General features: G+C 40.1%; 1 protein-coding gene across 12 annotated transcripts in view; it reads right to left on the minus strand.

Moving 5' to 3' along the window:
• The window catches only part of NALCN (sodium leak channel, non-selective), a 184,106-nt gene that overhangs the window by 27,558 nt on the left and 140,086 nt on the right, over window positions 1–16,462 (minus strand). For 8 of the 12 annotated variants that reach the window (XM_083610339.1, XM_083610335.1, XM_083610345.1 and 5 more), the window contains 11 exons: window positions 15,352–15,488; window positions 13,968–14,109; window positions 12,804–12,890; window positions 10,138–10,211; window positions 5,743–5,844; window positions 5,294–5,363; window positions 4,750–4,841; window positions 3,462–3,584; window positions 1,920–1,976; window positions 1,546–1,666; window positions 1,323–1,454 (listed from right to left, as the gene is read on the minus strand). In XM_083610339.1, coding sequence (XP_083466465.1) covers window positions 1,323–1,454; window positions 1,546–1,666; window positions 1,920–1,976; window positions 3,462–3,584; window positions 4,750–4,841; window positions 5,294–5,363; window positions 5,743–5,844; window positions 10,138–10,211; window positions 12,804–12,890; window positions 13,968–14,109; window positions 15,352–15,488 — 1,137 coding nt within the window. The remainder of the gene's footprint in view (window positions 1–1,322; window positions 1,455–1,545; window positions 1,667–1,919; window positions 1,977–3,461; window positions 3,585–4,749; window positions 4,842–5,293; window positions 5,364–5,742; window positions 5,845–10,137; window positions 10,212–12,803; window positions 12,891–13,967; window positions 14,110–15,351; window positions 15,489–16,462) is intronic. The other 4 variants (XR_014547207.1, XM_083610337.1, XM_083610341.1 and 1 more) reach the window with 1 other exon arrangement.

Raw genomic sequence — 16,462 nt, forward strand, 5'->3', positions numbered from 1 at the left:
ATTTAGAAATGGAGATTGAATGCAGTTTTTCTTCTTCTTCAAACAAAGTAGAAGAGGCGGAGAAGGATTTCTGAGAAAAGACCTCATTTTCTGACTGCAGACACGCAAGGCTTGAATACAAATTGATTGTGACAAATTATATTCATTATATCCGTGACACAGTCTAATATCTACAAGATTTAATCAAGCTCACAATGTTTTCACTTAGAAGTCTTGTTCAGATATAGTGCTATGATTTTTTTTTAAAAAACAGTCTTTTTGATAATATGAACATTAAGTATTTATCTAATGCCATCTATACATAGTTCAATATTAAATATTTCTTTTATAAAAGAAATTATCATACTTTTCCGTCTATAAGACACCCCCATGTATAAGACGCTCCCTATTTCGGGGGACTGAAATTTCAGAAAATGGGGGGAGATGGCAAAAAGGCGAAAATTGCTTGCCCCCACACACGTCATTAGATCCGCCTCCCGTCTGCTCCCTTGCCTCTTGCCTGCAGAAGCTGCCAATTGCCCACCCAACTGATGCGGCGTCGGCCAATCAACACCACCCATTGACGCAGCAACCAATAATACGCACAATAGCCGCTGACAGCCACGGCAGCAACCAATCAAACATCCACCCTAGGCACTACCCATGTATGAGACAACCTCCACTTTTTAGCATGGTTTTAAAGGAAAATAACCTAGTCTTATACATGAAAAAGTACGGTACTAAGTGACAAGGACTATGTTGCCATGAGGTAAGATACATATGTATTCTAAAAGCTATTCTCAAAAGTACATCTTCCCCCATATCATGTACTCATGTGCTGGGATCTGCTTTGGAGGCTCTTCTTCATAATGCCCCTGCCAGCTGAGAAATATGAATGGCAACAAGGGAGATAAATTTCTCTGAGGCGACGTCCTATTTATGGAACTCAGTCCTCTGGGAGGCTTGTCTGGCACCTACATTATCCTTTCAGGCCAAATGCATAAAGCTGAATGCACACAAGTTAAATGTGCATAAGTTGTGAGTCTATTATACTAACAGTGCAACTGAATCATACATTTGCATATACATTTCTTAAACAACATTTCTTTAACATTTCCCGGTAAACAGGTATTTATGTACCTATGTACAACTGAAAGTACTTTGGAGTTTAGATGTAAACTGCAGACAAACAATATATACAAATTGTTTTTAATTTCTAGTGTGTATTCTCATTCTTATTAGATGAAATTATTTCCCCATAGTTTGCTGGTTTTTTATTTAATCATGACTAGCACAGAATATCAGGCACACTGGTGAAAAATGCCCGAAGAGCAAATACTTACAAGATATATAAATATATCCATGACACCCCCAAAGTCTCTTATGACTGCCGTTGGAGTAAAAAACAAGCCATCAGCCATAATCTTCAAATTAAGTTCAATGCTCATGAATATTACAAAAACATATTCAGCGATCTGAGAAGCAAAGGGAAAACCAAATATTAATTACCCCTGAACTTGAAAACAATGGGTTCTTTTGTACAACAAATTACTTCCATATAATTACCTGAAGTGTTGGTGCATGCATCACTCTTCGAAAAGGAGATTCGAACATCATTGAAATGCAAGAGCATATAGTGACAATGATCATTACCCAGTCCAGATATGTAACCAATCCCAGCAAATCACTGCAGAATAAAATGAAGCATTCAGAAGGAGTTTCCAATATTAATGGCAAATATCTATTCAACATATGGCATGGATGAGAAAGGTAAATGATGATCATCTACTACAATTTTAACATTTTACAAAATCATTACAGTGACATATTAACAAACAGATATTTTCTAGAAAAAAATTAAGTTTAGAAATCATGCACACAGATACAGCAAATGTAACTGGACAAGTAGTAACATTTGTTTTTGTTTTTGCTATGCTTACTAAAGTTGATGATATTTGGTATTTTTCACTGCTCCAGTAACAGGGTCTGTTTTAGAGCTGTAACAGAGGAAAGATGTCTTCAGAATTTGCAGTTCAAGCTCTAAGAAGCCATGTAATTATGACACACATACGTCAGAGAACAGATTCCTGGATTTGTGTTTGAATTTAAAGCTTACTAAAGGTCCTTTTGAATCAAGTTACTACTTAAGTTATTTCATCTATGGCATGCCAGGACTAAGAAAAAGTTCTTAATTCAATTACAGAAAGCTAACAGAAATCAGTATTAGTTTAGATCTTGGTTTAGTTTTGAGACAAGATGACAAAGGGATTGATGGATGTGATAGATGTTTAAAAAATTAAGAATGAAGGGATTCCCCCCTCCTCCGTAACACGGTCATCACACAATGAAGCTGATTGATAGTAGGTCCTTGTCTGATAAAAAGGATTACCTCTTTAAAAATGGCTGCATTCACACATATTAGCCACAGCTTATTGTGCACGTGCCAGTCAAACCTGTTTTGTTTCTCCCTGTTAGAGCTGGGGATAAATAAACCATGATCTCTGGGCTTAGCATTTCATCTGAGCTAGGAATAGGAGCTTCAATCAACAAACTGCACAATAAGTCAAACATGGTTTGTTTCCTTCATGTGCTAACAAGGCAGCACAAAGCACCCCAGGCAGACAGATAACTATGGTTTCCTGTTATATGCAAACTGAACCAATACAGTGGTACCTCGGGTTACATACACTTCAGGTTACATAGGCTTCAGGTTACAGACTCCGCTAACACAGAAATAGTGCTTCAGGTTAAGAGCTTTGCTTCAGGATGAGAACAGAAATCGTGCTCCGGTGGCGCGGCAGCAGCAGGAGGCCCCATTAGCTAAAGTGGTGCTTCAGGTTAAGAACAGTTTCAGGTTAAGAACGGACCTCCGGAACGAATTAAGTACTTAACCCGAGGTACCACTGTATGTAACACATATGGAACTGTTTTATTGCAGCCACAGCAATAGCCACTTTCTTAGCTGCATTTAAAAAACCATTACACTCATTCATGGAGCATAGGCCTATTGATGGCTATTGGCTGTAATATCTAAATGGAACCTATATGCTCAGAAGCAACATGCCTCTGAATATCAGATGCCAGATTGCGGCAAATGACGTAATTGCTGGGAACTTTAAGAAGTCTAGGCCCAGGTCTAGTGTTATCTTACGTACACATGCCCCAACAGTACCATGGTGAGCTTCCATGCTCACACCATAAGTTTGCACTAACCATGTGATGTGGTACCACAGTAAGGGCCTCTATTGCCATAAAATGGCAGTGGAAAAATTTGCAATGGGATGCCATTGTGCTGTGTGGTGACTGCTTGCAGGTGTTATAGCATGGTTTTAAAGGTGTCACCATGAGGAAGTGGCTGGAATGAGGATAAACAAATAAAAAGTTACTCAGCCGAACCCTATTACTTGATGTATGAGCTTGTGAGGTAAAACACAGAACCAAAGCGAAAACACAAAGCTGCCACAAAACACTCAGATACGTACGCGTTGAAGCGAGCTCGCACAACCACTCTGCAGAAATTTCTGAATCTGTGTTCACGGCCAACGATGAACAGAGGCTTATCAAAATAGGGGTGATTCTCTCGTAACTCTTCTTCCTGGACTTTCCTTTCAAGAATGGGGGGAAAAGGGACTTGTAAGATATTCAATCACAGGCAAAGAAGCCAGCAGGAAGGCATATAAAGCATATATTTTGTTAGCTTATGGCTACAAGACCATTGTGGTGCAGTAGAGAGAGGGTTGACTATGAGCCTTACGAACCTTCTGCTCATCTGTGGCAACCACAGGATGGCTTTGGGCAAGTCCCTATCTCTCAGCCCTAACTGGCTGTGATCAGGAAAGTATATACTCTCTACAAGTGTGTATCAAAACCCCAGATGGCAAGAATCTTCTTAAAAAAGGATATTTGTCCCTTTTTCACACATTAAAGGAATACATCTAATGCCAGCTGTGACTGTTGGGTGCATCATCTAAAAGCATTCTTCTTGCGTCTGAAATACAGTGGTACCTCGGGTTACAAACGCTTCAGGTTACAGACTCTGCTAACCCAGAAATAGTACCTCAGGTTAAGAACTTTGCTTCAGGGCGAGAACAGAAATCATGCAGCAGCAGTGGGAGGCCCCATTAGCTAAAGTGGTACTTCTAGTTAAGAACAGTTTCAGGTTAAGAACGGACCTCCGGAACGAACTAAGTTCTTAACCCGAGGTACCACTGTACTGTTTTTGGCCCTAAGCAAATTTGTTAATCAACTGGCAGAATAATCCAGATATCCGATCAGTCATGCAAAAGTCTGAATGGGGTGGATATGTCCTTCCACCCATCCCTGTTCAGCTCTGCCAAATGCCACCATTGTGGGGGTGGGGAAAGCCCCACCAATGAACAGCAACCTAATGCGCCTGCTTAAAAGGTAAGTGGGCAGATGTTATGGCTGAAATGGGGTGTTTCAAGGGCGGGGCTGGGGCAGCACAAGAGCCAGTGGATCCTTTGCCAAATCTGCTGCCGCTATGAGCTGGAAACGAGCCCGAAATTGGCTTCTTCGCCTCACCAGCCTGGGAGCTGGTGTAATGAGGGGGGATCTCACTTCTCCTTCTGCCTTCTGGCCTGGCTGGTGCAAGGTCCCCTGGCTGTATCTACCCCTCTATCAGGCCTCACCACTACCAGCCAGAAGTTAGGATTAACCACTCAGATTATTAATTTATGAAGAAACTGGGGTACAGTCCTAGTAAATATATTCAATTTAAGAAAGTGGTAGAAATTTAAATTCCCTAAGTACCTTTTCATTTCTGCCTGTTCCTTCTTTTCTTGGATCATTTTTATCTCGCTGTCTTCTCTCTGTGCATTTCTGTACCTCACTGTGTTAGAATGCTAGAAGAAGAAGCATTAAAAAAAACCAAAACAGTTCTCTATTTTACCGCACAAGAACAAGCAAGGCAATGCAGGTAACTGCATGTAGCTTCTATTTTATTTTCAAAAACTATGGTACTATGAGAAGAGTTTCTTATTCAGTTTTTGAAAAAAATCACAACTTAATTAATAATTATGTAGATACTCCACCATTATACATATTAACCAGAGCTTGTCCAGCCAAAATTAAGCATCTTTACATCCCATTGATTTCAATGGAAGTGGTAGGCATAAACCTCTACCATACATATCAAGGCTAGGCTTTATCAGTTCACAAATTAATGCACTAAAAAGGAACACTAATACGACAGTGTTACAAAATCGTTATTGTAGAATTTGTGATTTGTTATGACAATTGTTTTTCTCCAAGGTATTTTAAATTCCACTCCATTCTTTATTTTATTTTGACTTACATCTTGTGTTAGAGTTTCAAGCGATTTTCCTCTGCTGATTCGCTGACTGTTGGAGCCATGTCTTAGTGACCTGAAAAAATAACACTCTTTAGGGTGACAGATAACTGAGATCAAGTGCCGATCCTTACATGATTACTATTATAGTGCACCAAGACAGTGTCCCTTGCAATCAATTTTTCTTTGGTTGCATCAAAAGCTTGTAAATTTTCAGCCTAGTCTAATCTACTATCAGCTACGTTTTTCTCTTGATTTCTAAAATGGATGTTCTGAATGTCAAGGAAGCTAACTACATTTGAAATAAAAAGCATTTTCTCCCCTTTGTACGTCACACTGATTTATCATTGTTATTGTCAAAGAAATATGGAGATTAGTTATTTATGGAGCTCGGTTTTCATTTTCATCTGTCTGATATAATCCACCATATTGTAAAATGCTACAACAGTATTTACCTGCGTTCTTGACGTATATGATGCTGGACACTAAGAATTGATCTTTCTTTTGCAGGCTGCCCCTCAAAGGATCCACTCAACATGCGCTGGCGTGTACAGGCCCTAGGGAAATGAGCAGCACTATGGTAGGTAAAAATAAAATTGTACGGCAACTAAACAACTCAGTAGTTGTTTTTTTTTAAAGGACATAATTCACAGCCCTGCAGGAGGAGATTGGCAAAAAAACACAAAACCCTCAAAACATTCCTCTTCCACTCCTTTCTTTTTCTCAGCCATACATGCACAAGCCATTACTCAGAACAACAAGTTGTATAATATAGTTCTCATCTGCCCCTATCCTCCTCACGCATAGAAGTTTGGCCTAAAAGGTCTTCCTGCTTCAGCCAGGGCTACAGGACCAGAGGGACAGAGACATGGCTATTAGACAGGAGAACACCAGCCTCCCAGTTTGATGAATGGCTTCATGGAGAGGGAAGAAAGAAATCGCCAGGTAATTTGGTCTCAGTCCCCTCCCATGTGTGTATGTGTTTCATGTCCGGAATTTGTTTTTCTTCATTTTCAATAGGGATAAATCACCGTATTTTTCGCTTTATAAGACACACTTTCCCCCCTCCAAAAATTAAGGGGAAATGTGTGTGCGTCTTATGGAGCGAATGCAGGCTCCATGGCTTCAGCGATAGCAACGCGAAGCCTCTGAAGCGCAGTGGGAGCGCTCCCGCCACGCTCTGGAGGCTTCGTGTTGCTTTCGCTGAAGCCTGGAGAGCGAGAGGGGTCGGTGCGCACCGATCCCTCTTGCTCTCCTGGCTTTGCTGGAGAGGCGCTGTGCAGCTTTCCCTCTCTGCGCGGCGCCCCTTCAGCGAAGCAGGAGGAGAAATGGAAGGGGCTCCGTTTCTCCTGCCGCTTCGCTGAAGGGGTGCTGCGCAGAGAGGGAAAGATTTTTTTTTCTTGTTCTCCCCCTATAAAACAAGGTGCATCCTATGGTCGGGTGCGTCCTATAGAGCGAAAAATACGGTAAATATTTCAGAGATACCTCATGTTGGAACCCTTTGTCTAATCAACTCCTAAACGGTGTGCTTTCATCAGAGTGTTTAATACAGAACAATTACATGACCTCTTGTTCTCTCCTTGCCTTTCCATCCATCTCTCCTTGTTTCAACTTGCTCACTCCCTCATTCCCCTCCAAACTCTGGTGCTATTGCTTGTCTTACTTCTGAACTCCATACGTATTGTTACAAGTGTTAGCTTTTGTTAAAATACTTAATTTTCAAAGAATTCTTTTCTATTAAGGAAATACTTTTAACTGAAGTTTCCCTCCCTCCCTAAATATTTTTGTAAGCAGAAAGGGGTTTAGTAAGATTGTATTGCTAGAATCACTAGAAGACTAGTAATACAGTGTAGTTTAAGGCAGCAATCCTACCCCTCTGAACTCAGTGGCTCCTATTTCTGAGTAGGTGTATCTTTGATAAGTCTTTAGCTATCTGTGAGCTGCCTCGAGTCCCAGTTGTGGGGAAAAGGCGGTACTTAAATAAATTAAAGAATAACATAATAATCCCTTTGGCATCCATCTGTTTCGGGAGACAATGGAGAAATGGACCTTTGCGGATGAAGTCAAATTGTTGGAAGGTTACAGAGCCTGCTGTGGTTGTAGAGACAGATATGGGAGAGACATGTTTAGCAACAGCTGGAGCAGATGAAGGTGTCTGGTTATGCTGCTGTAGATGTACCATGGTGTTCCTTCTCTCTGCGCTCCTCCCGGCAGTCATTCCTCCTCTGGTCACTTGTACAGATGCACAACCTAACTGCCAATCTCCCTGCACTGGATTCCCACACCGTGGGGTTGATGTTGCCAGCCTTTATGTCACTTTTGCAGACATCTTTGTAACACAGAATTGGTCTGCCAACGGGCCTGGTGCCTGAAGCCAGCTCCCCTTGGGGATCCTGCCATCTTCCATTCTGTGGACATCAGCAAGCCAGCGTAGGTGTCACTGAGATAGGAGTGTGAACGTGCTGGGAATGTGAGAGCACAACTTTGTTTGAGACACTGTTTTGTCATGTGATGCCCCAAATCTTCCTGACATGTGGAAGGCATTGCCATGGCTCACTTCCATAAAGCAGTGTGTTCAATACACAAGCCTGGTAGACCTTCATCTTGGCACTGAATGTTAGCATCACATTCTCCCATGCCTTTTCAGAGAGGTGAGCTATTGCTGTGGCTGCCTTGCCAATACACTGGTCCAGCTCAGCGTCAAAGGAGAAGTTGCTGGTTATGGTGGAACAAAGTCATCTACCACCTCAAGAGTGTGGTCACCAATGGAAAACACAAGAACTACCAACTGTGGAAGAATGGCAGATGAAAATGATGGAATATATGGAGCTGGCTGACCTTACTGGAAGAATCCATGACCAAAAAGAGGAGGAAAACCAAGAAGAGTGGAAGAAATTTAAGGACTATTTGAATAAATACTGTGATATTAAAAATTAGAAATTACTTGAAAGTACCAGAATAGGCCTGGGATTAAATTAAGAGTTAATTAAATAAATAAGATTTAGAACCTAAAGGAAAGTTAAGAAATTTTATTTTAATTGGAATACTGTGTTTTTAAAAAATGATACCAGAAAACTGCTACATTTTAATTACAAGGAAATTCAGATGGGAGGGCTCAGAGGAAGCCCAAAATATGTTTATGAGGTTAGAAGTTTAAATAATTAATTAATTTGTGTTGTTTAGGTGTTTAGGTTGTTTAGGTATTTAGGTACCTTGTTTTTATTTTATTTTGTGTTTATATTTGTGATCTTGTCTTTTTTATTTTGTTTTTTCTCTGTTTTTCTTTATGTGTTATGCCTGTAAGAAACTTAATAAAAATTATTTAAAAAATAAAAGAAAAGAGTGTGGTCACCAATGCTGATGTGTGGAGTGCTGCTGATGTCCTGACCCAGGATGTTGGTCTTTGTCAGGCTGGTGGTAAGGCCGAACTCCCCACAGGCTTGGGCAAAATGGTTGATGAGTCTCTGTAGAGCTTCCTCAGAGTGCACTGTCAAGGCTGCATCAACTGCAAACAACATCTCTCAGATAAGGACCTGCCACACTTTTGTCTTGGTGTGGAGATGTGCCTGTTTGAGCAGACCCCCATCGCTCCTTGAATGGAAGTACACACCGTCTTCAGCTGAAGGCATATGAGAGCAACAGGAAGAAGAACATGCCAAATATAGTTGGGGCAAGAACACAGCCCTGTTTCACACCACTCTTTATAGAGAAGGTGTCCAAGGATGAGCCATCATACTAGATGGTGCCGCACATGTTGTCAAGGAAGGACACAATCATCTTGTGAATGCTTAAGTACTACAGAAGCATTGTAGTACATTGTTTTTCATTGTAATGCACTTAACAATGCATTGGATTTCTGAATAACATTCTCTTATCTTTGACACAGTGAAACTATCTGGCTATAAGCTTGTCTGTTAAATATTTTCAAAGATATGTTATCCCTTGGCTGTTAACATCCCGGCGAGCAGAAAAGGTCATTCAATTTCGAAGAATATTTATAGGACCAGCTGAGCAGCTGTTTCAAATACCAACAGACTGCCAAAACTGAATATATAATTCCAGCAAGGCAATAATGTTGTTTCCCAAACGTCATTGCAGACAGAACATAGGTGCTTCTATTTTTTTTTTAAAAAAATCAGGTAATAACTGAAAACAGAACTTGTGTGTAAGATGTGCAGTTCATGTTGAGCACAGTAAAAATGTTAAGAGGAGCGTTGTCTAGAACATATTGTGGCTTCTATGTATAGTGACAAATAAATGAACAGGCACTTTATCTTTTACCTCTCTAATAGCTAGAAACTGATACAGAATTATGATGATGTTGGTTTTCTTCTGAGCACTATATTTTTCAGCAGACTTTGAAATTTGTAAGGGAAGGTATTGAAAATCTGGATCATTATCCCAATTTTTGTTCCTGGACAAGCATGCCCTTTCCCAGGAGGAGTGGAGAGGGACAGACCCTAGATGGAGAGATGTCTAAGGTCTTGGGTTGTTGTGCTGTGATCTAGTGATTTGGGCATGCCTTCGTCAAGGTCTCTGTGGGTTAGATTTGGAGGAGGGGAAAGTCAGAGCAGGCTCATGAAAGGTGGGGAGGTCGCATCATACTGCTAATGATTGCTGGATGTCCAGAGATTAAATTCATCCAGTTGAATGATTCCAAATCAGATGTCTGGGTGGGGGTTTTAATTGCATCAAAGCTTTTAGGAAATACCAAACTTTTACTTGTTACATGCAGAAAGTCAGGAAAAAAGAGAGAGAGAAAAGAATTAGACTGGGAAAACTATTCAAGATGATTCAAATAAATCTGCTACTTGCAAATCAAATTAAGGGAAGCATCAAATCATCATTACCTAAGAATTTTGTTGATTGCAGTCTCCTTTTCCAGAAGGTTTCTTGCTCTAATGCTGAAAACAGATTTGCGGAGCTGTGAAATGAAAGGAAAAGCAGCTTTACCAATTGTGTATCTTGTCATGGGCCAGAATACTGATCTACTGAGCAGTTCATTTTGTGATGTCAAATGTGCACAGGCAAGTCCTGCTTTGGTGAACAAGGTACCTTTACTTATTTGGAATTTGCACCTCCTATGGAGTCCTACCTTATACTGTAATTTTGGACCAACAGTTTTAGGGATACAGTTATGTGAAAAATAAAGGTATATTGTGAATATCTATCACTCCTCACAGATTACTCAGATCATTTTACATTTCAACACTTGCCTTGCAAAAAAGACTCTACCAGCTTTGTATGCATTATCTGAAAACACAGCAGGCTTTTTAATTGAGACTTTGAATGGCAAAATGCATCTGGATACATACATGCAAATATTTCTTAAGACTTGCATAAGAAAGTTTCATTCTACCTTAGATCAGAAGTTGCAAGGTCTGTTTCTATTTGGTGATATTAGAGCTCTCCTATTTTAGAAATTTGCAATGCACTAAACCCAATTCTACGGCCACTGAATCTAACTACTACTACTAAAAAAAAAATGATAATGAAAGAAGATCTGCAAAAAATTACCAGGATCATAAAACTGCTTAAAGCAACACAGATGGTTTTTAGTAAAAAGGAAAGGCAAAAACACATCTGCCATGTGGATGGCAAGCCAACTCATTTGACAACAACCCAGATGTTGCAGATGACAAAGACGTTTTCAGAAAATCTCTGTCTGAAAACATCACAATTGAAAGCTAGAATATAAGGATGAAGAATACAAGCTTACTTTAAAACAATGTGAAAAATGCAAGCGCATCTGGAGAACATAGTAGTCCATTCAAATATCACTTGACATATTATGGTTTCTGTCCAGACTTGTGGGGTGCAAAGTTCCACGCATGTAATTCTCCACCAGAAGAAGAGGGGTGGCAATATTTGCAGATCCTTCCTCTCTCTAAAGCTGCTCCAAAGGATTGGGAGAACAGCGTAGGATTGGTGTGGGAGACTAGGGAGATGGTGCTGTGCCCCCCCTTTCCCAGTGGGAGCCCTTTTATTTGTATAGTGGCATGTCTGGATCTAGCCACATGCTTAGGTGCCATTTCCATCTACCCTTGCAGAGAGACATTTAAAATATAAATGTCAACACTATCAATACCAGTCTGTTGTTTAGTCATTCATGTCAATATGAGACTGTAGTTTGGTCTGCGCAAAGCTGTGGCTGATCACCAGTACACACAACCCAAGGATACAGCTGCTTATGTTGCATCCGGGTTGATATTTTCCTTACCTCAAGCTGGTAATTTAGACGGAATACCCCCAACGGGATTGTGCAGAAAACCCAAACTGGGGCAGTATCACTCTGCCCCGACGAGGACTTCTCCCAAGTAGCACAGGAATTCACAGTGGTGGCTGGCGTAATGTTAAACTCATGCTTAGTACATGGTTAGCAGTTTGTGTGTTCGTACAGAGTAGAACAAGGGATGCGGGTGGCGCTGTGGGTTAAACCACAGAGCCTAGGACTTGCCGATCAGAAGGTTGGCGGTTCGAATCCCTGCAGCAGGGTGAGCTCCCGTTGCTCGGTCCCTGCTTCTGCCAACCTAGCAGTTTGAACGCACATCAAAGTGCAAGTAGATAAATAGGTACCGCTCCTGAGGGAAGGTAAACGGTGTTTCCGTGCGCTGCTCTGGTTCCCCAGTAGCGGCTTAGTCATGCTGGCCACCTGACCCGGAAGCTGTACGCCAGCTTCCTTGGCCAATAAAGCGAGATGAGCGCCACAACCCCAGAGTCGGTCACGACTGGACCTAATGGTCAGGGGTCCCTTTACCTTTACAGAGTAGCACATCACTGTATACGATTGGATGACATAAAACAGCTCTCACTGGTGTCAGATGCCTTTGGAATTGTTCAAGAAGTTACTGGCGGATTTCTGAAAACCTTAACACGGGCTTCTGCTTTTGTGTGGCATGGATCATCTCACCTAATTATATTAATTCATGTTAGACTGGTTCCACTCGTGAGTGTGACAATGCCAAACTATGCATTGTCTTTGGCCAACAGCAGCAATGCGCAAGAATGGCAGCCACAAATGGTGCACTGTGTTGTTTTTTTAAATGGCAACTACTTTTCTCAGGCTGCCCTCAAGAATGGAAAAATGTAATGTCCAGCACGTTTTCGATAAAACCAATGGAAGCTGCTGCAACCATAGATAGCAGCTAAAGTAATGGTTAAGAAAACAAAATGGAAATAAATGGAAATAATGAAATTGATAGGAGAGGAATGAATGAATTACTGACTGAATGCAATTTTAGTGAATGAATAACAAAACAAAAGTAAGGATCATGAATGAAATCAAATGGAGTAATCAGCTGATTTCCCCCTGGCATGTACCATACTAATTCAGACATTATGTTGTACAGTAAGTCTTATATACCTATGTATTCATTACGCTTATGCTTCTATTATCCATATAATATTACTATTTTTAATGTAATCAGTCACAAATTGAATTACTGAGTGAATGTTAGCTCCGCTTAACTGCTTAAAGCTATTGATGGCTATCTTAAATAAACAGGAGGTGAGCTACCTTCCAGCGGTCTTCCAGAAAGGACAACAGCATCCTGATAAGGCTGGAGATCCCTGTAATCATGATGTCAGCTTGCCTGTCATGCAACTTTGGACAGAGTAAAGAGAGAAAGAGGCTCGGCGGACTGAACTAGAGGGAAGAAAACTATGAGAACTTTGGATAAAGAGAAACTTTTGGGCAAAAACGTCTGCAGCACCTCTGTGCATTCATTTCGGAGAAAATGAAAACTCGTGAGATGTTGGAATAAAGAGAGGGGGCACGATTCTCCAAAAGACCCTAGGGCCACCAGTTAGAAACCTGCTTTTGCTCAACTCCTAAACAGCTCTTCTTTCTTATTTTCTAGGTTCTCTGATTTGCGTTGGAGGAAATATAGATAGCATGCACAAAGGAAGCTACAGCTGTCAGCATAATTTTTGTGGTTGATTTCAGTGTTGTGTGTTTAATTAACATCTCCCACAGCTCATGCTTGTTTGTTCTACTGTGCACACAGTCAGGGTTTTTTTAAAGTTATTATTTCAAATCTGTGTTAGAGGGGAGAGATTTTGGAGAATGTTGGTGCATTTAAACGGGAGGTTGCTATGGTAATGGTAACTATAGAAAGCCAGAATCAGTAGCAAAATGCAACCTAATGTTCTACCCACATGGGCAAATTTCTCACTGAGTATACAAAACCATCTTACACTGAGTCAGCCCACACACTGCCCAACTTTGTCTGGCAACAAAGGCATTGAGCAAAAATCTCTCCCACATCTATCTGACTAGAGACTCAACCTATGCATGGGGAATTTGCGCTCCTTGGCATGGTACTGCAATCACCTAGACAGCATTTGGCCAGGTGTGCTATTTCCCCCTGTTCTTCAGGTCCTGTATGAAATCAATGTATGGAGCATAAATATTTGCTTGCAAAATGTGTTGATGGGAGACTGCTGCATGGGTGGACACAACACCAGATACCCATCTCTTCCCTACACTGGGATGTCATCATGGAGTTGTTAATATTCAGAATCATAACAGAGCTTTAAAAGGAAACCTCAAATTAGCATCAATCAAAAGTCTAGGGTCATAATTACAAAATCTGTCTGTGACGTTGGACAATCAAGGTTCTATGTGCTTGTACAACTTTAGTTTGTGTTATATATGGGCGACATATATATTGTTGTTTACCTTCTGGTCGATGTATTTGTTGTCTTCAATTGCCAACCTTTTAGAATGGTCACATGAGGAGGAGGAAGCTGATGGAAGCCTTCTCAGTAAACAAGTTGTGTCTTGCTGCTGTCGATCAATAAATTGCTTCATAAAGCTTTCCCTTAAGAGTAAAAAAAAGAGAGAGAAGGCTTTGAGGCAAAGCTCCTGATCCACTTTATTTATAATTTGATAGTGTCTGAAAAAATCCTGAATAGTCCATATGCTAGTACAAAAGATAAAATGAAAACTATACAAGGCATATTATACATAATGGATTTTGATTTGATCACTGAAGTAACATTAAATTTGTATGTAGCTACACGACTGTCTAAAAAAACCTTACGTTCTTCTTTAACCGTGCTTTCCTTTAAATATTTATCATTTGTTTTGCACTTTACCTCTCTGTCTGATTCTGCTATGTGCTAAATTCCAAGTTTTAAAACCTCTGATATAATCCATAGGAAACATCCTTTCTCAAGAAAAAAAAAAGACATTTCGGCAGGAATTCAAAGAACACGTTTATAAAAAAAGGGTTTCGTTAGACCATACTTTGCATCAGCCAGATTCTGGTTTTCAATTTGCTTGTTCTAACGGGACACAATCATAGCTAACGCCCCCCCCCATTTATTTATTTATTTATTTCATAAAATTTATATGCCGTTTGATTGTAAAAAACAAATCCCAAAGCGGTTTACAAAATATATTTCAATTATGTCTTTCCTAACATTCTAATCATATAAAGCAGAATGTTTAAGCCTGCCACAAAGCCATAGCTTAATTGAGGGCAAGTATTAATGCAACTTCTAAACATGAAATTTCAGATAAATGTGTTTATATTGTGCAGGGATTACTATAGTATTTGGCAATAATTTTAAAAGATAATAGATGTGCTGTTCTTGTAAACTGGAAGACTCTTCACTCCTTCAGAAGCAAAACAGATACCCTTTCTAGGTTGGTTCACGGTACAGATAATGCACTGGTAGTGGGCAAACAAGCAAAAAGGGAAAAAGGAAGAAAATGAGTATAGGCAAAATATATGTGTATGTGCTTAGAAGAGAGAACCAAAGAAACAAGATGCGTCAGTATGGTTAAAGGGACCAAAATGTGATGTCTGTGATTCAAGTATTAAGTGTTTTGCATCCATTTTATACTCATTTTCGGTGAAGGGGGGGCGCTGTTTGGGGAATTGCATTGGCCCCAAACCACCTTAATTTGGCCTTGTGGAACGGGATCGATTTCACATTCTTTTTTTAAAATAAAAAACACACACATTGGAGAAGAGAATCTAAAGAAAACTTCGAACCTATCTTAAAACGCTTTTCACATTGCCAAGCACTTAAAGAGAGCTGGAAAGCGAAACTACCTTATTTTGGGGACTGTAAAATCCGAAGGGAGCTTGGAGATTTTTACCATTTGAGGTCTGTTAGGGAATTTTTCAAAGATCCGTAGGCGCAGTGGGAGCTTTTCCTTGGTATCTGCATTTGCCTCACTTTGCTTCAGCTAAATAAAAACACACACACATAAGCAAGATTAAATAAACCAGGAACAAAGTCTTGCTTTCCCCCCGCCCAAAGAGCAGCAAATGCAATCAACTGAAGAAACACAAGGTGGCAGTAAAGAACTACAGTTGAGCCTTTTTTTTTTTTACATTAATTTCTTAGCGTTTCAGAACTACACGCAGTTAAAACTGCAAAAAGTCCTTTTCTTGAAAGATTTAAAATGCAAAGAGTGTTGCAGTAAATATTTGTATTTCCTTTGTGTAGTTTTTCACAGTTCTCTCCCACTCTACAAGTAAAACATACTTCCCTCCCTCTTATTAGACCTGTCAGTTGTAGATAAGTGAAATGTTGTATATATCAGTGGTTCCCAATTCTTTTGGCACGGTGACCCACAAGTCCAAACGGACTTCATACAGTGACCCACCATTACACTGTCAGGTGGATTTTGGACATTAGGTCTTTACCAGCTGTCAGTTTCTTGCATTTTAACTGCAAGTTTGCCTATTATATAACCATTACTTGAGACGCCCAAGCAAAACTTTGCTTAAAGCTTTATTAATGTGGAATTTGTTTAAATATTTATAGTACTTACAAGGTTATTCATAGTTTTATATATGGGAATGTAAGAACAGCTACCATCTGATGGCAGGATATTGCTTCCCAAGTTATAAAAACATAGTTATGCAAGCAGTGTATAATGAACTATGAATATTTTTAAATTGCTTTATTCACAATAAAGTCCGTTCTGGCAAGTATCAGTGGAATGGGCAAGCTTGCATATTGCCAACAAAGTAGATCAATGCAGGGCTTGATGGTTGTCTGACATAATTTCAGATCATTATTAATACACAGGGGTAAATATATTATTTCTTATTTCACCCAAGTAAACTTCAACTCACCTTTGGCTTAACTATTCACTAATCCTGGTGGCAGATTTGGCGATGGTTTGCCACAAGGTGCCTTTGGCCACATCAG

Source organism: Podarcis filfolensis (genome assembly GCF_964270895.1).
Source record: "Podarcis filfolensis genome assembly, chromosome: 4".
NCBI lineage: Eukaryota > Metazoa > Chordata > Lepidosauria > Squamata > Lacertidae > Podarcis > Podarcis filfolensis.